General features: G+C 50.3%; 1 protein-coding gene across 1 annotated transcript; it reads right to left on the minus strand.

Annotated features, from left to right (window-relative positions):
• Positions 1–4,625: 4,625 nt before the first annotated feature.
• LOC145340232 (myelin protein zero-like protein 2) lies at positions 4,626–23,802 on the minus strand (the record flags this gene model as incomplete). Its single annotated transcript, XM_080184675.1, has 3 exons — positions 23,637–23,802; positions 14,281–14,447; positions 4,626–4,836 (listed from the first exon to the last, which is right to left on the minus strand). Coding segments are annotated over exons 1-3 (430 nt in total), but the record flags the coding sequence as incomplete, so codon positions are not given.
• Positions 23,803–24,657: the final 855 nt, after the last annotated feature.

The following is a 24,657-nucleotide window of genomic DNA, read 5'->3' on the forward strand; positions in this document are numbered from 1 at the left end:
TCCCGTCACCCCGTCACCCCATCGCCCCAACCCCCGTCACCCCAACCCCCGTCACCCCGTCACCCCGTTACCCCAACCCCCGTCACCCCATCGCCCCAACCCCCGTCACCCCAACTCCCGTCACCCCGTCACCCCAACCCCCGTCACCCCGTCACCCCATCGCCCCAACCCCCATCACCCCAACCCCCGTCGCCCCAACCCCCGTCACCCCGTCACCCCAACCCCCATCACCCCAACCCCCGTCACCCCGTCACCCCAACCCCCGTCACCCCAACCCCCGTCACCCCGTTACCCCAACCCCCATCACCCCATCACCCCATCGCCCCAACCCCCGTCACCCCAACCCCCGTCACCCCGTCACCCCATCGCCCCAACCCCCGTCACCCCAACCCCCGTCACCCCGTCACCCCGTCACCCCAACCCCCATCACCCCAACCCCCGTCACCCCGTCGCCCCAACCCCGTCACCCCGTCACCCAACTCCCATCACCCCAACCCCCGTCACCCCGTCGCCCCAACCCCCGTCACCCCAACCCCCGTCACCCCATCACCCCAACCCCCGTCACCCCAACCCCCGTCACCCCGTCACCCCATCGCCCCAACCCCCGTCACCCCGTCACCCCAACCCCCGTCACCCCGTCACCCCATCGCCCCAACCCCCGTCACCCCGTCACCCCAACCCCCGTCACCCCGTCACCCCGTCACCCCAACCCCCGTCACCCCGTCACCCCAACCCCCGTCACCCGTCACCCCATCGCCCCAACCCCCGTCACCCCGTCACCCCAACCCCCGTCACCCCGTCACCCCATCGCCCCAACCCCCGTCACCCCGTCACCCCAACCCCCGTCACCCCGTCACCCCATCGCCCCAACCCCTGTCACCCCGTCACCCCAACCCCCGTCACCCCGTCACCCCGTCACCCCAACCCCCGTCACCCCATCGCCCCAACCCCCGTCACCCCAACCCCTGTCACCCCGTCACCCCAACCCCCGTCACCCCGTCACCCCATCGCCCCAACCCTCGTCACCCCATCACCCCAACCCCCGTCACCCCCATCGCCCCAACCCCCATCACCCCATCACCGCAAACCCGTCACCCCGTCACCCCAACCCCCGTCACCCCATCGCCTCAACCCCCGTCACCCCATCACCCCAACCCCCATCACCCCATCGCCCCAACCCCCATCACCCCATCGCCCCAACCCCCATCACCCCATCGCCCCAACCCCCATCACCCCATCGCCCCAACCCCCATCACCCCATCGCCCCAACCCCCGTCACCCCGTCGCCCCAACCCCCATTACCTCATCACCCCAACCCCCGTCACATCATTGCCCCAATCCATCACCCGAATCCACTGCCCCAACTCCCATCACCCCATTGTCCCAATCTGTCACCCCAACTCCCATTGCCGTGTTACCCGAATCCATCACCCCAACTCTCATCACCCCATCTGGCCAATACATCACCCCTGTCACCCCATTGCTGCATACGGTGTCTTGGCGTTTATTGGTAGGGGGATTGAATTTAGGAGTCGCAGCGTCATATTGCAACTGTACACAACTCTGGTGCGGCCGCACTTGGAGTATTGTGTGCAGTTCTGGTCCCCACATTATAGGAAGGATGTGGAGGCTTTGGAGAGGGTGCAGAGGAGGTTTACCAGGATGTTGCCTGGTATGGAGGGGAGGTCCTATGAGGAGAGACTGAGGGATTTGAGGTTGTTTTCATTAGAAAGAAGGCGGCTAAGAGGGGATCTTATTGAAACATATAAGATGATTAGAGGTTTAGATAGGGTGGACAGTGATAGCCTTTTTCCTCGGATGGAGAAAGCTAGCACGAGGGGGCATAGCTTTAAATTAAGGGGTGGTAGTTATAGGACGGATGTCAGGGGCAGGTTCTTTACCCAGAGGGTGGTGAGGGATTGGAATGCCCTGCCTGCTGCAGTTGTAAATGCGCCTAGTTTTGGGGCGTTTAAGAGATCCGTGGATAGGTTTATGGATGGAAAGGGATTGGTTTAGGTTAGTGGGTCATTGTTTTTTAACTGGTCGGCGCAACATCGTGGGCTGAAGGGCCTGTTCAGCGCTGTAATGTTCTATGTTCTATAAACCCTCAATGTTTGTAATAAGTATAAATGATTTGGAGGAAAATGTAACTGGATTGATTAGTAAGTTTGCGGATGACACAAAGGTTGGTAGATTTGCAGATAGTGATGAGAACCATCAGAGGATACAGCAGGATATAGATCAGTTGGAGACTTGGGCAGAGAGATGGCAGATGGAGTTTAATCCGGACAAATGTGAGGTAATACATTTTGGAAGGTCTAATACAGATAGGAAATATACAGTAAATAGCAGAACCCTTAAGAGTATTGATAGGCAGAGGGATCTGGGTGTACAGGTACACAGGTCACTGAAAATGGCAATGCAGGTGGAGAAGGTAGTCAAGAAGGCATACGGCATGCTTGTCTTCATTGGCCAGGGTATTGAGTTTAAAAATTGACAAGTCATGTCGCAGTTTTATAGAACCTTAGTGAGGCCGCACTTTTGTGGTAAATATGGTGTTCAGTTCTGGTCATCACACTACCAGAAGGATGTGGAGGCTTTCGAGAGGGTACAGAAAAGATTTACCAGGATGTTGCCCTGGTATGGAGGGCGTTAGCTATGAGGAGAGGTTGGGGAAACTTGGTTTGTTCTCACTGGAACGACGGAGGTTGAGGGGAGACCTGATAGAAGTCTACAAGATTATGAAAGGCATGGACAGAGTGGATAGTCAGAAACTTTTTCCCAGGGTGGAAGTCAATTACTTGGGAGCACAGGTTTAAGGTGTGAGGGGCAAGGAAATGTATGAGGCAGATTTTTTACACAAAGAGCGGTGAGTGCCTGGAACTCATTGCCGGGGGAGGGAGTGGAAGTGGATGAGATAGTGAGTTTTAAGGGGCATCTTGTCAAATACATGAATAGGATGGGAATAGAGGGATATAGTCCCCGGAAGGATAGAGGGATTTAGTTAAATTGGATAGCATGGTCGGTGCAGGCTTGGAGGGCCGAAGGGTTTGTTCCTCTGCTGTGGTTTTCTTTGTTCTTTAATCTATCGCCCAAAGCCCCATCACCCTTCGCCGCAATCAATTGTTTCAATCCATCGCCCCAACTCACATCACCCCATCGCCCCAATCCCCATCGCCCCAACTCACATCACCCCATCGCTCCAATCCATCGCCCCAACTCACATCACCCCATCGCTCCAATCCCCATCGCCCCAACTCACATCACCCCATCGCTCCAATCCCCATCGCCCCAACTCACATCACCCCATCGCCCCAATCCCCATCGCCCCAACTCACATCACCCCATCGCTCCAATCCCCATCGCCCCAACTCACATCACCCCATCGCTCCAATCCATCGCACCAAGCCCCATCACCCCATCGCTCCAATCCATCGCCCCAACTCACATCACCCCATCGCTCCAATCCCCATCGCCCCAACTCACATCACCCCATCGCTCCAATCCCCATCGCCCCAACTCACATCACCCCATCGCCCCAATCCCCATCGCCCCAACTCACATCACCCCATCGCCCCAATCCCCATCGCCCCAACTCACATCACCCCATCGCTCCAATCCCCATCGCCCCAACTCACATCACCCCATCGCTCCAATCCATCGCCCCGACTCGCATCACCCCATCGCTCCAATCCATCGCCCCGACTCGCATCACCCCATCGCTCCAATCCCCATCGCCCCAACTCACATCACCCCATCGCTCCAATCCCCATCGCCCCAACTCACATCACCCCATCGCTCCAATCCCCATCGCCCCAACTCACATCACCCCATCGCCCCAATCCCCATCGCCCCAACTCACATCACCCCATCGCTCCAATCCCCATCGCCCCAACTCACATCACCCCATCGCTCCAATCCCCATCGCCCCAACTCACATCACCCCATCGCCCCAATCCCCATCGCCCCAACTCGCATCACCCCATCGCTCCAATCCCCATCGCCCCGACTCGCATCACCCCATCGCTCCAATCCATCGCCCCGACTCGCATCACCCCATCGCTCCAATCCATCGCACCAAGCCCCATCACCCCATCGCTCCAATCCATCGCCCCAACTCACATCACCCCATCGCTCCAATCCCCATCGCCCCAACTCACATCACCCCATCGCTCCAATCCATCGCCCCAACTCACATCACCCCATCGCCCCAACTCACATCACCCCATCGCTCCAATCCCCATCGCCCCAACTCACATCACCCCATCGCCCCAACTCACATCACCCCATCGCTCCAATCCATCGCCCCAACTCACATCACCCCATCGCTCCAATCCATCGCCCCAACTCACATCACCCCATCGCTCCAATCCATCGCCCCAACTCACATCACCCCATCGCTCCAATCCCCATCGCCCCGACTCACATCACCCCATTGCCCCGACTCGCATCACCCCATCGCCCCGACTCGCATCACCCCATCGCCCCGACTCACATCACCCCATCGCTCCAGTCCACCGCATCAAATCCCATCACCCCATAATCCTAATCCATCATCTCAATCCATCGCTCCAACCCCTATTACCCCAATTCATCACCCCAAACCCTGTCATCCCAATACATACCTTTATGGACAACGCTGAGTTTAATTTCTCCAGAGACACCATCGATATCAGGCGGGTTCTTGACTGTACACAGGAAGGTTCCGTTATCTGTAAACTGCAGATCACTGACAGTGATAGAACCATCCTTTCTCCAAATGTTTCCTGACCATGCTACCCGACCTCGAAACCGGCCATTGGAGGGAGGGAACGGCTCCTCATGATAATAAAAAACCTGAAAGGGCAGAAAGGAATATCGCTGATCCAAACAGCCTCCTCTTTACCGCAGTGTAGAGGGAGCTTTACTCTGTATCTAACCCCGTGCTGTACCTGTCCTGGGAGTGTTTGATGGGGGAAGTGTAGAGGGAGCTTTACTCTGTATCTAACCCCGTGCTGTACCTGTCCTGGGAGTGTTTGATGTGGGGGACAGTGTAGAGGGAGCTTTACTCTGTATCTAACCCCGTGCTGTACCTGTCCTGGGAGTGTTTGATGGGGGAAGTGTAGAGGGAGCTTTACTCTGTATCTAACCCCATGCTGTACCTGTCCTGGGAGTGTTTGATGGGGGGACAGTGTAGAGGGAGCTTTACTCTGTATCTAACCCCGTGCTGTACCTGTCCTGGGAGTGTTTGATGGGGGAAGTGTAGAGGGAGCTTTACTCTGTATCTAACCCCGTGCTGTACCTGTCCTGGGAGTGTTTGATGGGGGAAGTGTAGAGGGAGCTTTACTCTGTATCTAACCCCGTGCTGTACCTGTCCTAGGAGTGTTTGATGGGGGACAGTGTAGAGGGAGCTTTACTCTGTATCTAACCTCGTGCTGTACCTGTCCTGGGAGTGTTTGATGGGGGACAGTGTAGAGGGAGCTTTACTCTGTATCTAACCTCGTGCTGTACCTGTCCTGGGAGTGTTTGATGGGGACAGTGTAGAGGGAGCTTTACTCTGTATCTAACCCCGTGCTGTACCTGTCCTGGGAGTGTTTGATGGGGGACAGTGTAGAGGGAGCTTTACTCTGTATCTAACCTCGTGCTGTACCTGTCCTGGGAGTGTTTGATGGGGGACAGTGTAGAGGGAGCTTTACTCTGTATCTAACCTCGTGCTGTCCCTGTCCTGGGAGTGTTTGATGGGGGGACAGTGTAGAGGGAGCTTTACTCTGTATCTAACCTCATGCTGTACCTGTCCTGGGAGTGTTTGATGGGGGACAGTGTAGAGGGAGCTTTACTCTGTATCTAACCCCGTGCTGTCCCTGTCCTGGGAGTGTTTGATGGAGGGACAGTGTAGAGGGAGCTTTACTCTGTATCTAACCCCATGCTATACCTGTCCTGGGAGCGTTTGATGGAGGGACAGTGTAGAGGGAGCTTTACTCTGTATCTAATCCTGTGCTGTACCTGTCCTGGGAGTGTTTGATGGGGGACAGTGTAGAGGGAGCTTTACTCTGTATCTAACCCCGTGCTGTCCCTGTCCTGGGAGTGTTTGATGGGGACAGTGTAGAGGGAGCTTTACTCTGTATCTAACCCCATGCTATACCTGTCCTGAGAGTGTTTGATGGAGGGACAGTGTAGAGGGAGCTTTACTCTGTATCTAATCCTGTGCTGTACCTGTCCTGGGAGTGTTTGATGGGGGACAGTGTAGAGGGAGCTTTACTCTGTATCTAATCCCGTGCTGTCCCTGTCCTGGGAGTGTTTGATGGGGGACAGTGTAGAGGGAGCTTTACTCTGTATCTAATCCTGTGCTGTACCTGTCCTGGGAGTGTTTGATGGGGGACAGTGTAGAGGGAGCTTTACTCTGTATCTAACCCCGTGCTGTCCCTGTCCTGGGAGTGTTTGATGGGGACAGTGTGGAGGGAGCTTTACTCTGTATCTAACCCCATGCTATACCTGTCCTGGGAGTGTTTGATGGAGGGACAGTGTAGAGGGAGCTTTACTCTGTATCTAATCCTGTGCTGTACCTGTCCTGGGAGTGTTTGATGGGGGACAGTGTAGAGGGAGCTTTACTCTGTATCTAACCCCGTGCTGTCCCTGTCCTGGGAGTGTTTGATGGGGGACAGTGTAGAGGGAGCTTTACTCTGTATCTAATCCTGTGCTGTACCTGTCCTGGGAGTGTTTGATGGAGGGACAGTGTAGAGGGAGCTTTACTCTGTATCTAACCCCGTGCTGTACCTGTCCTGGGAGTGTTTGATGGGGGACAGTGTAGAGGGAGCTTTACTCAGTATCTAACCCCGTGCTGTACCTGTCCTGGGAGTGTTTGATGGGGACAGTGTAGAGGGAGCTTTACTCTGTATCTAACTTGTTTCTTGCCTCTCCTATCTTGGAATCAGAGGGAGTTAAGAACTTAACATCATCAGAAATTTTCTAGAGTCCATTATCAGGGATTTCATAACTCAGCATTTGGAAGGCAGTGGTAATAATCAGACAAAGTCAGAACTTACAAAAGGGAAATCATGCTTGACGAATCTATTGGAATTTTTTGAGGATGTAACTAGTAGAGTTGACCAAGGAGAGCCAGTGGATGTGGTTTATTTAGACATTCAGAAAGCTTTTGACAAGATGTCACATAACAGACTACTTTGTAAAGTTAAAGCACATGGGATTGCAGGTAATGTCTTGAGACGGATAGAAAGCTGGTTAGCAGATAGGAAGCAAAGAGTTGACATAAATGGTTTTTTTTCTGATTGGCAGGTAGTGACTAGTGGGGTTCCGCAGGGGTCTGTGCTAGGACCCCAACTGTTTACAGTAGATACAAAAATAGGACATAGACATTCAAGGTCAGAAAGTAACGTGATACAAACAGACACAGCTGATTGGTGAAGTCCTGGTGGGTAATTCCAAATCTCATGAAACTGAAACTCATTGTTTATGCAAAGATAGGAATTATTTAATTTATTTCCTTTTTTAAAAAAGTCATATAAAGTTTTTAGATTTTAAAGAATTTAGTCATGGCGGGAGAGCTCGAATCTGTGGTTTGCTCCTCCTGCTCCATGTGGGAGGCTGGGCACATTCCCAGTGCCTGGGGCCGGCACGTGAGCAGGAAGTGTGTTTAGTGAAGCTCCTGGAAACTTCAGTTTCGGAGCTGGAATGGCAGCTGGGAACACTGTGGAGCATCTGCAAGCCTGAGAGCATTGTCAGCGGGTAAAGAGGAAGAGACATTGCATTATTAGTTAAGGAGTCAGTTACTGCAGGAAGGAGAGATGATACCTTGAGGGGGGGGGGGGGGACGTCAAATGAAGCTTTGTGGGTCGAGCTTAGGAATAAAAGAGGGACAGCCACATTGTTAGGTGTTTATTATAGATCCCCAGATAGTCAGAGGGATATTGAGGATTGTGGATGATGATGTGCTCAATTTGTGCAGGTGTGTAAAAACAATAACAAATAGGTTATTATATTAGGCGATTTCAACTTTCCCAACATTAACCGGGATACACATAATGTTAAGGGTTTGGATGGAATAGATTTCTTGAAATGTGAATAGGAGAACTTTTTAAATCAGTATGTGCAGAGTTCAACAAGGGAGGGAACTGTGCTGGACCTGATTCTAGGGAATGAAACTGCTCAGGTTGTTGAGGTGGTGGGGGAGCATTTTAGTGATAGCGATCACAACACGGTGCTTATTGTGTACAAGGGAATAGACAAGCTGTTTTGGTGGCATAGTGGTTAGCACTGCTGCCTCACAGCATCAGGGACCTCGGTTCGATTCCCACCTTGGGTCACTGTCTGTGTGGAGTTTGCATTTTCTCCCTGTGTCTGCATGGGTTTCCTTCCACAGTCTAAAGATGTGCCGGTTAGGTGGATTGGCCTTGCTAAATTAGTGTCAGGGGGACTAGCTTGGGTAAATGCATGGGGTCATGGGGATATGGCCTGGGTGGGATTGTGGCCTGTGCAGACTCATTGGGCCAAATGGCCTCCTTCTGCACTGTAGGATTCTATGATTCTAAAGAGTACACCAAAGATTCACCAGAATGATCCCTGGGATGGCAGGCAGAGGAGAGGCTAAGATGGTTAGGAATATATTCATTGGAGTTTAGAAGAGCGAGAGGGGATCTCATAGAAACTTTTAAAATTCTAACAGGGTTAGACAAGGTCGATTCAGAAAGAATGTTCCCAATGGTGGGGGTGTCCAAAACTAGGGGTCGTAGCTTGAGGATAAGGGGTAAACCTTTTAGAACTGAAGCGGGGAGAAATTTCTTCGCCCAGAGGGTGGTGTATTTGTGGAATTCACTGCCACAGAAAGTAGTTGAGTCAAAAATGTTGTCAGATTTCGGGAATAAATTAGATATCGCTCTTGGAGCTGAAGGGATAGTTCCCAGGAGCTGAGCCAGGACAGACAGAGAGACAGCTGAGTAACGGTAAGAGTATAAATACTTTACCCCGGGGATTTGCGGCCTACGTTCCGGGTAACGGCAAGAGTATAAATAATTTACCCCGGGGATTTGCGGCCTACGTTCCGGGTAACGGTAAGAGTATAAATACTTTACCCCGGGGATTTGCGGCCTACGTTCCGGGTAACGGTAAGAGTATAAATACTTTACCCCGGGGATTTGCGGCCTACGTTCCGGGTAACGGTAAGAGTATAAATACTTTACCCCGGGGATTTGCGGCCTACGTTCCGGGTAACGGTAAGAGTATAAATACTTTACCCCGGGGATTTGCGGCCTACGTTCCGGGTAACGGTAAGAGTATAAATACTTTACCCCGGGGATTTGCGGCCTACGTTCCGGGTAACGGTAAGACTTTGTTTGTTTTATAATTTGGAAAAAATGGTAAAGTGATGTCACAGGAAACTGTGATCTGAATAGCTGGAAGGGAGTCTGGGCTAAATTTGAAAATTGATTTTGTATTACTAATTTTAATTACTGATTTTAATTTGATTTCACACCAAGAGGGACAAATAATCAATTTTAAAAACTAATTAAATACTATAGGAGACTAGTATTTAGCTATTAATATTTATAGTGGAAATCTAGCACCAGGGATTGTACAGGTAATTATAACCTAAATGTTTAAGTGTTTTACTTATAAATAAATTCATTAGTGGTGTAAATGTCGGTTAGTGGGGTTAAGTGCTGCACTTGTGAGGTGTGGGAGATCCATGACGCTTCCAGTGTCTCGGACGACCACATCTGCAGGAAGTGCACCCAATTGCAACTCTTTACAGACTGCATGGACAGGTTGGAGTAGCAGCTGGATGCATTTAGGAGCATAAAGACAGTGGAAAGTGTCACAGACAGGAGCTCTAGAGATGTGGTCACACCCAAGGTGCAGGCAGATAGATGGGTGACCACTAGAAAGGGCAGTGTAAGACACAGCAAATCCATCATTTGGATGAACTCCATAGGGTACACAGAAAGAATACATGGACACGGATAGGGTACACGGACATTATATTAAACCTGATACAACATGGCCAATTTCAACTGGAACAACGGACACTTTAAAGACGGTATTATTTTGAAAAGGTTACATTCAAGCAAAATGGCTGCAAATCAGATATCGGAATATACAACACCACCAGACCATCCAAGGAGTGAACAAAAGGGGGCCATGAGTCACGGTAAAGCAATCTGACAAGTTTATGCAGAGCGATGTCGATGGCCCTGACCAACTACAGGAGAGACAATGGAAATGGTAAAGGGCTTTACCCCAGTTATAGAATAATGTCTCCATTAATGGGAAAACATTTAGCAGTTCCAGGAAACCAGCTTGGGACAATTATCAACCCATCAGATACCCCTCCTAAAACAGTTTGGGCTTTTTGTCATTGAAACTGATCATATCAGTATCATCCTGTCCGCACTTTGTACCAAATTGTTTTAAAACTGACCAATGGGAAGAGTCAGTCAATTTGATTAAGGAACTGCCTTTTAAAATAATATCAGACTCTGTCCAAGAGGATACAAGGGGGAGAGGTGACTGACCTTTCAGCTGTTAACACGGAAAGGAGTTCTGTGACGTTCGGAGCAAGAGAGTTGTGAAGTGGGGAAGGAGTGGGTTCAGGTGTCCAGCCAGACAATTACTTTCTGGCAGAGGAAAGAACAAGGAAGATCCAGCAACAAGGACTTCCTGCTTTTAAAACCACCCGAGGAACGGTGAGTCTATTCTCTCAGTCTCCAGAAATTCCCCAATTAGGTAGAAGTTGAGGAAGGGTCTGGCATTCTTCTTGTTTTTGCGTAAATTGTGTAATGCTAAGAATTTACATTGTGTTGTTAGAGTTTTCTTTCCTGAGTTTGGTTAGGGTTATTCCTTGAATAAATTTTAAAATTAACTTTGACTAGTTTCTCTCTCTCTCATCCTGCATCTTGGCGAGTCGCTATAAAGCCAGAACATAATTATACAGTAAATGGTAGTGTACTTATGAGTATTGATAGACAGAGGGATCTGGGTGTACAAGTTCACTGACCACTGAAAGTGGCAACACAGGTGGATAATGTAGTCAAGATGACATAAGGCCTTCATTGGTCGGGGCACTGGGTATAAAAAATGACAGACCATTCTGCAGTATAAAGAACCTCAGTTCGGCTTCGTTTAGAATATTATCTACAATTCTGGTTGCCACACTACCAGAATACCTAGGGGAATTTCACAAAAACTTCATTGCAGTGTTAATGTAAGCCTTACTTGTGACCAAAAAAAAACTTGTAAAAGGATTTGGATGCTCTGGAGAGGGTATAGAAGAGGTTGACGAGGGTGCTCCCTGGTCTGGAGGGTATTAGCTATGAGGAGAGGTTGGATAAACTCGGCTTGTTGTCAAAAACTAGGAATCCTGTGGCAAGTAACTTACCTCCTGACTCCCCAGAGCCTGTCCACCATCTACAAGGCACAAGTCAGGAGTGTGATGGAATACTCCCCACTCGCCTGGATGGGAGCAGCTCCAACAACACTCGAGAAGCTCGACACCATCCAGAACAAAGCAGCCCCGTTTGATTGGAACCACATCCACTGACTTAAACATTCACTGCCTCCAGCACAGGTGCACAGTGGCAGCTGTGTGTATCATCTACAAGATGCACTGCAGGAACTCACCAAGGCTCCTTTGAGAGTACCTTCCAAATCCATGACCTCTATCATCTAGAAGAACAAGGGCAACAAAAGTACATTCTCCTTCAAGCCACTCACCACCCTGACTTGGAAATAAATCACCGTTCCTTTACTGTCGCTGGGCCAAAATGCTGGAATTATCTCTAACAGCACTGTGGGTGTACCTACACCACTTGGATGGCAGCGGCTCAAGAAGGCAGTTCATCAGCACCTTCTCAAGGCAACTGGCAAGGCTGGACAGCGATACCCATTTCCACTGGAAGAACTTTAAAAATGTGTTGCCTTCAAAGTGCTGCTCACCTCGACAGCTTTTTTTGTCATAATCTTAAATCAGGGGCCCCCAGGTTACCAAACCTCCTGTCAATGGAAATATTGTCTCTTTATTTTGAATTTCTTTATTAAATATTCATATTTGGGCAGCACACTGACACAGTGGGTTAGCACAGCTGCCTCACAGCACCAGGGACCTGGGTTCGGATCCCAGCCTTGGGTCACTGTCTGTGTGGAGTCTGCATGTTCTCCCCGTGTCTGCGTGGGTTTCCTCCTACAGTCCAAAGATATGCAGGTTAGGTGGGTTGGCCATGCGAAGTTGACCCTGAGTGTCAGGGGGATTAGCAGGGTAAATGTGTGAAGTTACAGGATTAGGGCCTGGGTGGGATTGTAGCTGGTACAAATTTGGTGGCCTCTTTCTGTGGTGTAGGGATTCAATGATTCCATGATTCTTTGAACCTTCTCTGAAGGTTCAAGAAGCGGAAGGTTCAAGAAGGTTTAAGAAGCGGGTTGATGGGTTCTTGATAAGAGAGGGGATTAAGGGTTATGGGGAGAGGGCGGGAAAGTGGAACTGAGCCACGACAGATCAGCCATGATCTTATTGAATGGCGGGGCAGGCTTGAAGGGCCAGATGGCCTACTCCTGCTCCTATTTCTTATGTTCTCTGCTCTGAGTAGAACAATCTCAGCTTCTTCAGTCTGTCTACATCAGCTGAACTTCCTCATCCCTGGAAGCTTTCGAGTAAATTTCTGCGTGTTTCAGGTGTCACAGACACAGGATAGGTTCTCGGATTCCACACTCTGTGGAGGAGGGGGATCGCTGCATCTCATCCTGTTATCGAGCTATGGTTTGGGCTTTATTCTGAGCTGAATCCTGACATCATTATTACTGGGCAGTATCAGGATCTCAAACTCCCGCCCCCGCCTCAGCACCCCTCCCACCCCCCGCCTCAGCACCCCTCCCACCCCCGCCTCAGCACCCCTCCCGCCCCCGCCTCAGCACCCTCCTGCCCCCGCCTCAGCACCCCTCCCGCCCCTCACCTCAGCACCCTCCCGCCCCCGCCTCAGCACCCCTCCCACCCCCGCCTCAGCACCCCTCCCGCCCCCGCCTCAGCACCCCTCCCGCCCCTCGCCTCAGCACCCCTCCCGCCCCCGCCTCAGCACCCTCCCACCCCCGCCTCAGCACCCCTCCCGCCCCTCGCCTCAGCACCCTCCTGCCCCCGCCTCAGCACCCTCCCACCCCCGCCTCAGCACCCCTCCCGCCCCCGCCTCAGCACCCCTCCCGCCCCCGCCTCAGCACCCCTCCCGCCCCCGCCTCAGCACCCCTCCCGCCCCTCGCCTCAGCACCCTCCTGCCCCCGCCTCAGCACCCCTCCCGCCCCTCACCTCAGCACCCTCCTGCCCCCGCCTCAGCACCCCTCCCGCCCCCGCCTCAGCACCCCTCCCGCCCCCGCCTCAGCACCCCTCCCGCCCCCGCCTCAGCACCCCTCCCGCCCCTCACCTCAGCACCCCTCCCGCCCCCGCCTCAGCACCCCTCCCGCCCCCGCCTCAGCACCCCTCTCGCCCCTCACCTCAGCACCCCTCTCGCCCCCGCCTCAGCACCCCTCTCGCCCCTCACCTCAGCACCCTCCTGCCCCCGCCTCAGCACCCCTCTCGCCCCTCACCTCAGCACCCTCCCACCCCCGCCTCAGCACCCCTCCCGCCCCCGCCTCAGCACCCCTCCCGCCCCCGCCTCAGCACCCCTCCCGCCCCCGCCTCAGCACCCACACCCCTCAGCAGCCCTTCTATCTCTCACCTCAGCACCCCTCCCACCCTCGCCTCCCCCCATCCCATACCCACCAACTGCCAAATCTCCACACATTCCAACCAGGAACCAAGGGTATGATCTGCTGGATGCGCCGTTTCCTCAGTCCTGGGCCCGCCTGCTCCAGTGATATTTGGCCAATTGAGGTCAGGGAGTGATTTCACTCACAGGCCAGAAACCCTGGAGGCTTAGGACCGGCACATAAAAATCCTGCATTTGTATAGCACCCTTCACCACCTCAGGATGTCTCCAAGTGCTTTACAGCCAATGAAATACTTTGTGAAGGGCTACTGGGATGCAGATGTTAAATTCTCCATGACAGGGAGTTTAATCTCTTCTCAACTAGGAAATTTCAACTAAAGAATGAAAGTTCAGTGTTACAGGAAAGGCCAGGTCAGGGAAATACTGTTTGTACAGAGAGCAGCTCAGCACTGCAGGGCTGAGTGAAGCACCCTGGAGTTCAGGGGAGAGAACTTGTGGGTTTACAGATCATTAATTGACCTTGGTTTAACTCGTATTAAGTGTGGGCTGATTGCAACTGTGTGAATATCAGAGGGGTAGGAACTCCGTGCAGGATACTTACAGATTCTTCATTCCCACTTTCAAGGGACCGGAAGTGCCAGGTGACAGTGGTTCGTTTGCTGACGGGGGAACTGGACTTAAACGTACATCTCAGACGTTGCTCTGTGCCATTCCGAGCCTCAACATTTCCCCCAGTGTAAATGTCAACAGCAGCAACATCACTGATTCCTGCAGACAGAACATACGGTTATTCCTCATGGTCACATCAATGGGCAGGGCTGGGAAAGGGAAATGTAGTTTTACCTGGTAGTTTCATGGTCATTGTTATCGTTGCCACAAAGGACACGGGGCATCGTTGAGAGATCTCTGCAGGGGCTGTGTGGGATATGAGTTTCCTTATTGAGTGAGTGGGATCTTGCCCAATCAGAGAGGCGTGGTGAGAGTTTAAAAGCTGCACTGGGTGCCTGGATTGCGGGTTTAAAGCGCAGGGCTGGACTTGTTTAAAGCGCAGGGCTGGACTTGTTTAAAGCGCAGGGCTGGACTTGTTTAAAGCGCAGGGCTGGACTTGTTTAAAGCGCGGGGCTGGACTTGTTTAAAGCGCAGGGCTGGACTTGTTTAAAGCGCAGGGCTGGACTTGTTTAAAGCGCAGGGCTGGACTTGTTTAAAGCGCGGGGCTGGACTTGTTTAAAGCGCGGGGCTGGACTTGTTTAAAGCGCGGGGCTGGACTTGTTTAAAGCGCGGGGCTGGACTTGTTTAAAGCGCGGGGCTGGACTTGTTTAAAGCGCGGGGCTGGACTTGTTTAAAGCGCGGGGCTGGACTTGTTTAAAGCGCGGGGCTGGACTTGTTTAAAGCGCAGGGCTGGACTTGTTTAAAGCGCGGGGCTGGACTTGTTTAAAGCGCGGGGCTGGACTTGTTTAAAGCGCGGGGCTGGACTTGTTTAAAGCGCGGGGCTGGACTTGTTTAAAGCGCGGGGCTGGACTTGTTTAAAGCGCAGGGCTGGACTTGTTTAAAGCGCGGGGCTGGACTTGTTTAAAGCGCAGGGCTGGTTCACAAATGTCCTTTAGGGAAGGAAATCTGCCGTCCTTACTCGGTCTGGCCTACATTTACTCCAGAGTCACAGCAATGTGGCGGACTCTTAAATGATCTGGAAAGTTTCTGGGTTGCCCACACCTCATAAATATTAAGGAATAGGACCTAGAAAATATGACGGTGGGAATGTTTGTACAGAACCGGTAGAAATAGCAGAGGTGCTTAATAAATACTTTGCCTCGGTATTCACGATGGAAAATGATCCGGGACGTTGTACTACAGGTTTGCAGCAGACTGAAAAGCTTGAGCATGTGGATGTTAAGAAAGAGGATGTGTTGGAACTTTTAAATTCTATCAAGATAGATAAGTCGCCGGGACCAGATGGGATATCCCCCAGGTTACTGTGGGAGGTGAGGGAAGTGATTGCAGAGCCCCTAGCGATGATCTTTGCGTCATCGATGGAGATGGGAGAGGTTCCGGAGGATTGGAGGATTGCGGATGTGGTTCCTATTTTCAAGAAAGGGAACAGGGATAGCCCAGGAAATTACCGACTGGTGAGTCTGACTTCAGTGGTTGGTAAGTTGATGGAGAGGATTCTGAGGGACAAGATTTATGAGCATTTAGAGAAGGCTAGGATGATCAGAAATAGTCAGCACGGCTTTGTCAAGGGCAGGTTGTGCCTTATGAGCCTAGTTGAGTTCTTTGAAAATGTGACTGAACACATTGACAAAGGAAGAGCGGTGGATGTGGTTTACATGGACTTCAGCAAGGCGTTTGATAAGGTCCCCCATGCAAAACTTCTTGAGAAGGTGAGAGGGCATGGGATCCAAGGGGCTTTGGCCTTGTGGATCCAGAACTGGCTTGCCTGCAGAAGGCAGAGAGTGGTTGTGGATGGGTCTTTTTCTGCATGGAGGTCGGTCACCAGTGGAGTGCTCCAGGGATCTGTTCTAGGACCCTTGCTGTTTGTCATTTTCATAAATGACCTGGATGAGAAAGTAGAGGGATGGGTTAGTAAGTTCGCCGATGACACGAAGGTTGGTGGTGTTGTGGATGGTCTGGAAGGATGTCAGAAGTTGCAGCGGGACATAGATAGGATGCAAGACTGGGCGGAGGAGTGGCAGATGGACTTCAACGCAGATAAATGTGTAGTGGTCCATTTTGGCAGGACCAATGAAATGAAGGAGTACAATATCAAGGGTAGGAGTCTTAGCTGTGTTGAAGAGCAGAAGAACCTTGGGGTCCGGGTCCATAGGACTCTTAAATCGGCCTCGCAGGTGGAGGAGGTGGTCAAGAAGGCATATGGTGTACTGGCCTTCATTAATCGAGGGATTGAGTTTAGGAATCGGGAGGTAATGCTGCAACTTTATAAGGCCCTTGTCAGACCCCACTTGGAGTACTGTGCGCAGTTCTGGTCGCCTCACTACAGGAAGGATGTGGAAGCTATTGAAAGGGTGCAGAGGAGATTTACAAGGATGTTGCCTGGATTGGGAGGCATGGCTTATGAAGGTAGGTTGAGAGAGCTCGGTCTTTTCTCCTTAGAGAGACGAAGGATGAGGGGTGAACCGGTAGAGGTTTATAAAATGTTGAGAGGTATTGATCGAGTGGATTCTCGGAGGCTATTTCCCAGGGCTGAAACGGTCGCTATGAGAGGACACAGGTTTAAGGTGATGGGGAGTAGGTACAGAGGGGATGTCAGGGGTAAGTTTTTCACTCAGAGGGTGATGAGTGAGTGGAATCGGCTGCCGTCAGTGGTGGTGGAGGCAAATTTGACTGGGTCTTTTAAAAGACTTCTGGATGAGTATATGGGGTTTAATGGGATTGAGGGTAATAGATAGGCCTGGTAGGTAGGGATATGATCAGCACAACTTGTGGGTTGAAGGGCCTGTTTGTGCTGTAGTTTTTCTATGTTCTATGTACTAATATTTTCACAATGAAACTGCAAAGTCACTACATCAACAACCAATGACTGAATAAACAGTTACAGCAAGTGATCCTTTCCCTGAACACACTTCATGCCCAGATTCTACTTCTGCAATATTTTTATTTTTTATTACTATCACACAAAGAAATACCCGTCACTACAGTGAAGTTCCTCTCTGATTACTCTGTAGTTTCACACTCCATCGCACCTCCCTCTGAAATTGACTCTTCCCCAGTTCACTTACACATTGCTTTCTACTCTCATCACCATTAAAACTATTGTCCTCCTTCATTTTCCTTGTTCCCTGATACCGTTATATCTTTACAATCCCCTAAACTTCGGCTGCCCACGGCAGCACGGTGTTGCTGTGTGTTCCTGTGTGTTGCTGTGTGCTCCTGTGTGCTGCTGTGTGTTCCTGTGTGTTGCTGTGTGTTCCTGTGTGCTCCTGTGAGTTCCTGTGTGTTCCTGTGTGTTGCTGTGTGTTCCTGTGTGTTGCTGTGTGTTCCTGTGTGTTGCTGTGTGTTGCTGTGTGTTCCTGTGTGTTGCTGTGTGTTCCTGTGTGTTGCTGTGTGTTCCTGTGTGTTCCTGTGTGTTGCTGTGTGTTCCTGTGTGCTGCTGTGTGTTCCTGTGTGTTCCTGTGTGTTGCTGTGTGTTGCCGTGTGTTCCTGTGTGTTCCTGTGTGCTCCTGTGTGTTGCTGTGTGTTCCTGTGTGCTGCTGTGTGTTCCTGTGTGTTGCTGTGTGTTGCCGTGTGTTCCTGTGTGTTGCTGTGTGTTCCTGTGTGTTGCTGTGTGTTCCTGTGTGTTGCCGTGTGTTCCTGTGTGTTGCTGTGTGTTCCTGTGTGCTCCTGTGTGTTGCTGTGTGTTCCTGTGTGCTCCTGTGTGTTGCTGTGTGTTCCTGTGTGTTCCTGTGTGTTGCTGTGTGTTCCTGTGTGCTCCTGTGTGCTCCTGTGTGTTGCTGTGTGTTGCCGTGTGTTCCTGTGTGTTGCCGTGTGTTCCTGTGTGTTGCTGTGTGTTCCTGTGTGCTCCTGTGTGCTCCTGTGTGTTGCTGTGTGTTCCTGTGTGTTCCTGTGTGTTCCTGTGTGCTCCTGTGTGTTGCTGTGTGTTCCTGTGTGTTCCTGTGCTGAAGTAGATACATAGAAACTAGAAGCAGGAGGCCATTCAGCCCTTCGAGCCTGCCCATTTTAATCATGGCTGATCATCAAATTCAATATCCTGATTTCTACCCCCCCCCCCTCCATATCTCTTGATCCTTTAGCCCCAATAATTATATCTAATTTCTTCTTGAACTCAGACAATGTTTTGGCCTCAACTACATTCAACTCCCTCTGGGGGAAGAAATTTCCCCTCACCTCAGCTCTAAAAGGTTTTCCTCAAACCTTTTCCTCAAACTCTGACCCCTAGTTCTGGACTCCCCCACCATCAGGAACATTCTTTCTGAATCTACCCTGTCTAACCCTGATAGAATTTTATAAGTTTCAATGAGCTCCCCTCTTCACTCTCCGGTGAATATAATCCTAACATTAAGGGCATTTAAATGGTCATTGGATAAACATGTGGATGATATTGGAATAGTGTAGATTAGATGGGCTTTAGATTGGTTCCACTGGTCGGCGCAACCGAAGGGCCTGTACTGCGCTGGAATGTTCTATGTTAACTGATTTGGTCTCTCCTCGAACGACAGACCTGCCATCCCAGGAATCAGCCTGGTAAACCTTCGCTGTGCTCCCTCTATAGCAAGGAACATCCTTCTTCAGATAAGGAGACCAAAACTGTACACATTACTCCAGGTGTGGCCTCACCAACACCCTATACAATTGCAGCAAAACATCTCTATACTCAAATCCTCTCGCCATGAAGGCTACCATACATTTGCCTTCTTTACTGCCTGTTGTACCTGCGTGTTTACTTTCAGTGACTGATGCACAAGGACTCCAAGGTCTCACTGAGTATCCACCTCTCTCAATTTACACCCATTCCAGTAATAATCTATCTTCCTATTACTGCTACCAAAGTAGATAACCTCACATTTATCCACATTATGCTGCATCTGCCATGCAGATACCCACACACTGTGTCCAAATCACACTGAAACATCTCTGTATCCTCCTCACAGCTCACCCTCACTTTGTATCATCTGCAAATTTGAAAACATTACATCGGGTTTCCTCTTTCGAATCATTAGACAACTCACTCCTTTTTTTCACTTTGTATACGTTTACTTCATTCTATGTGAAAGTAAATATTCTGATGCAATGATATTCTTACCTTCATTTGCAATGTTTAGCAGCCAATTTGTACACAAAATCCCACAAACCACAATGTGATAATGACCAGACAATCTGTTCTAGTGATATTGGCTAAGGAATGAAATTAGTTCCAGCTCTTGGGAGAAGAGTTCATCAAAATAGTGCCCTCGGATAATTTCCACACACCCTGAGGGGTTCAGTCTAACACCTCATCCAAGCATCAATCTCCAAGCACCAGAATCTTGCAGTTGTAAATGCGCCTAGTTTGGGGGCGTTTAAGAGATTTGTGAATAGGTTTATGGACGAAAAGGGATTGGTTTAGATTAGTGGGTCAGTGTTTTTTTTAAAAAAAACTGGTCGGCGCAACATCGTGGGCCGAAGGGCCTGTTCTGCGCTGTAATGTTCTATGTTCTATGTTCTATGTTCACACACTCTCCCCCAGGCCTTTCATGCTTCTTAACTGATTTGCTCATCAGATGTGGGCATCAATGGCAGAGTGAGTATTTATTACCCATCCCTAACTGCCGTTGAGAGATGGTGGGGCCACTCCTACCCCACTCCATCCTCAGGCTTCATCGACCCACAGGCATCGGGGAAAGACTTCAGTGACACAGAGGTTGGGGGGGGGGGGTGGTGATGTTCAGCGACACTCTTTATTTTCAAGGGAAGGTGGTGGTGCGCTGCCCTCTGGAACTGTTGCAGTTCCTGTGGTGTAAATACACCCACAGTGCTGTTAGGGAGGGTTTTGACCCAACGATAGTAAAGCAGATTATATTTCCAAGTCAGGATGACGTGTGACTCGGATAGGGATTTGAAGGTGGTGGTGTTCCCATTTCTCTGCTGTCCTTGGATATGCCAGATCTCAGAGTTGCCATAATTATGAACATTTTCAGGAAGGACTGACCACAATCTGCTTTCGGCCACACGGAAGGTTCATCGCAAGATTCCTCCTTAATTCCTGTGGCTGAAAATCTTGTAAAAAGTCTGACAACACCAGGTTTTAGTCCAACCTATTTATTTGATAATATACTCACAAGCTTTCGAGGGGACTGCCTCTTCGTCAGGTGAATGGAGAGTTCTGGCCTCAGACAGAGCGTATAAAGCACAGACAGTTTACAGATTACTGATTAAAATGCGAATCCTTACACCTAACCTGCTGTTCAAGACCTGAAGTGGCTGATAATGTGAGTGGAAGGAGCACTGATCACAGTTTGAAGAGATGTGTATTGTCTCCAGACAGTACAGTAAGTGAGGTTTTGCAAACCCAGGCAAGTCACGGGGGTTACAGATAGTGTGACATGAACCCAAGATCCCTGTTGAGACCGTCCTCATGTGTGCGGAACTTGGCTATCAGTCTCTGTTCAGCGACTCTGCGCTGTCGTGTGTCGTGAAGGCCGCCTTGGAGAATGCTTACCCGAAGGTCAGAGGCTGAATGCCCGTGACCACTGAAGTGTTCGCCAACAGGAAGGGAACAGTCTTGCCTGGTGATTGTCGAGCGATGTTCATTCATCTGTTGTCGTAGCGTCTGCATGGTCTCCCCAATGTACCATGCTTCGGGACATCCTTTCTTGCAACGTATCAGGTAGACAATGTTGGCCGCGTTGCAAGAGTATTTACCGTGTACCTGGTGGATGGTGTTCTCACGTGTGATGATGGCATCCATGTCGAAGATCCGGCATGTCTTGCAGAGGTTGCTGTGGCAGGGTTGTGTGGTATGCTGAAAATCTTTCCAGAGCTGCCAGGGGAACATCAATCATCACTCTTCGAGAACAATACAGGGAACAGCACCGATTCTTGTACATGGACTGCATTAATCTCACAAAGGTCAACTGTCAGAGAGTATGGAGCACCCCCCTCCATTTCAGCTGCCCCCAAAACTTTATCACCACTGCCTGCGATGCCATGCTCTGTGGTGACATGCAAGTTGCGATCCTGACCAGCGGATTCACCACAGACACAGTTCACATTCACGCTGGGGTTAAGTGAGGCTGTGTCATTGCATTACGCTGTTCTCGATTTTCCTCGCTGCAACGCTCTGTCTCACTCTCTGCAACTCCCTCCTGGAGTGGAGCGAAACTGGAACAAACGGGAATCTGTTTAACCTCCACCACCTGCAGACCAGGTCCAAGGTGGTCTCATCCTCTGTCATTGAGCTACAGCCTGCAGACGATGCTTGTGTCTGCACAGACTCGGACACCGAGCTCCAAACCATCACCATCACCTTCAGTGAGGTGTGCGAGAGGATAGGCCTTACACCAAACATCCATAAGACAGAGATGGTGGGAGAGAGGGAAGCTCCTCACTGGAGGAAAAAGGAAGTGTGTTTGAAGAACAGGACCTCGGGCTTGGCACCAAACTCATGGTCTACAGGGCAGTAGTGATACCCGCTTTGCTGCATGGCTCATACACAGACAATGTACAGCAAGCACCTCAGAACCCTGAAGAAGTATCGCCAGCGATGCCTTTGCAAGATCCTGTAAATCCATCGGCAGGATGGGCACACCACAGTCAGTGTTCACACTCAGACCGACATCTCAGCATCGAAGCATTGACCACACTCGATTAGCTCCTCAGGGTGGGCCGTGTCCACTTGCTGGACACGAGACTGCTTGAACAAGTGCTCTACTCGGAGCTTCGACATAGCTAGTGAGTCCCAGGAGGGTAGAGAAAATGCTTCAAGGTCACCCTCCAAACCTCCTCAAAAATGTTCAACATCCACAGCAACACCTGGGAATCCCTGAAGTAGAAGAAAAGCATCTGGGAAGGAGCCGAACACCTTGCATTTCATCACCAAGAGCAGGAAGGTTGTTACTGTGATAGTTCAAACAGGCTGTAATTTTCCTGTTTACACCTTATTTTGAATAAATGGCAACTACTAAACAAACAAGGTTAAAGTTCAGAGTATGCAGGGGTAGTGCTGAAATCACCAGTTCCAGGTTAGTATGTTACTCACTAATCCTGTTAACTACGTGTGACTGGGAATTAACAGCCAAAATACAGACAATTATTCCAACATCCAGACCATCCAAACACAACTGCACCATTTTATCCAAATCCATGTAGACTCCAGGCAGCAGTAATTCCTGAATAATCACAGTTACTCAGAGTGCTGCTGCTGTCTCTAGCTCCAAATCTGATGCATTCTGCTCTACTCAGGTCACGATCCACCATTTATTCTGCAAAAATATACTTTATTCAGAGGATATCTGAAAAAGCATTACAAACATTCCAAAATGGCCTTCACAAGAAGCACAGAATCCCTACAGACATTCTCTGGCAGACAGAGGCCATTTGGCCCATCTAACACAATGCAATAATATTCATGCCCTCTACATAGATCATGTTACATTCAGGGGTGTTTCAATAATAACTGAGGAACATTCACCTGGAGTATTCCAGTGAGTTACTCAGTCTGAGGGGAGTGTTAGAGAGTGCCCTTCCCCGCTGCGCCTCTGCAGCACCTTCACCAGGCAGTGCCCCCCTGGGCAGCACCCCCACCCCCCAGGCAATGCCCAACCTCCCTGGGGCAGCCCCCACCACCCTCGGGCAGTGCCCACCCTCCCCAGGGTCAATCAGGCACATTGCTGTTGGTCAGAGCCGGAGTTTATAATTATTCCCCATAAGGTTGTGGATGACCAGGTGAGGTTTTTACAAGGATTCAGTAATTTCATGCTCACAATAACTGAGCAGTTTTTTATTCTGGATTTTATTAGTTAATTGGATTTAAACTTTCCAGCTGCCGGGATTTGACTGGGGAATCATTAATCCAGATACAGTGTGGCCCCCCCCCGCCCCCAACACCCCGTTTTGAATTGAGTGATGAGGGAGCTGCTTTCTATCCCCACCCTGACTCTGAGTCAGCTGCTGGGAATGAGTCCACACTCTGGAATGTTACAGACATGTTTTTCCTCATGCACCCAGTCTCCAACATGTATGAACAGGAATGTTGTGAAGGGGTTTCTTTACCCTGCGTTTCCAAAGTGGAACCAGCTGGAAACTGAGCGACTCCCCGACACAAGAAACTGAGAACAATAACTTCAGCAAACAGCCAGGGAAGCTGAACTTGTTCCGGTGCCTCAGTCCCAGTGCAAAAAACCCCCTGGAATTAACAGATTCCGGAAAAGTGAAACCAGATCCCAACACGGAGCACAATCCCAGTCTCCAGCCCCTAAAAACAACCCCCACCCGCAGCCAGCCGCCCCCCTCTCCCCCAGGACTCACCTGTCTGACTCAGTGCCAGCAGCAGGAGACAGGCTGGGGCTGGGGGACACATTCAGCAGCTGATTCTCTCCCCCCAGGGGAGTGTGGCTGGGTGAAAAGGCAGCAGGTAGATCGAGAAGCAGCAGAGAGAAAAAGCTTGTCACAAAAACCAACTCCAGGGCACAAAGCCAAGAGGTGGAGCTGCCCCCAAACTAGGAAAAAAAAATCCGCTGCACTTCCCCAAGACACTTCCCCTCCAACAATTTTCCCATGAGATTAGTCAAGTCCGCCTTGGTCTTCGAAACATTTTATATTGGAGAAAATAATGAGGGATCAAAATACTAAATCAGAGAAAAGATTGAATAATTCTGGGAAAACCGAGTGCCTTTCAGTAAGTAAGGATGAAATAACTGGAATTGGGTTGTGTCCCAGACAATGGAGGGAATATCAGCCCGGATCCCACAAAATCTCAATAGCCAATGTCAAAACATGAGGCTGTCACAGTCAAATATCTCATCAGCATTCAGGCTCTGGGATCCTGTACCCCACTTCCCGAACACACACCCCAGGAGCTGTTATTCTATATATAAACCACCCCGAACCCCTCGATTAGATTCCAGTCTGTAACTCACTCCCGGGTATCTGTTATTCTGTATATAAACCCCGTCGAACCCCTCGATTAGATTCCAGTCTGTAACTCGCTCCCGGGTATCTGTTATTCTATATATAAACCACCCCGAACCCCTCGATTAGATTCCAGTCTGTAACTCGCTCCCGGGTATCTGTTATTCTATATATAAACCACCCCGAACCCCTCGATTAGATTCCAGTCTGTAACTCACTCCCGGGTATCTGTTATTCTGTATATAAACCACCCCGAACCCCTCGATTAGATTCCAGTCTGTAACTCGCTCCCGGGTATCTGTTATTCTATATATAAACCACCCCGAACCCCTCGATTAGATTCCAGTCTGTAACTCACTCCCGGGTATCTGTTATTCTGTATATAAACCACCCCGAACCCCTCGATTAGATTCCAGTC

The sequence above is a fragment of the Carcharhinus amblyrhynchos genome, unplaced genomic scaffold (genome assembly GCF_965287045.1).
Source record: "Carcharhinus amblyrhynchos unplaced genomic scaffold, sCarAmb.v2.hapA scaffold_859, whole genome shotgun sequence".
In the NCBI taxonomy this organism is placed as follows: domain Eukaryota; kingdom Metazoa; phylum Chordata; class Chondrichthyes; order Carcharhiniformes; family Carcharhinidae; genus Carcharhinus; species Carcharhinus amblyrhynchos.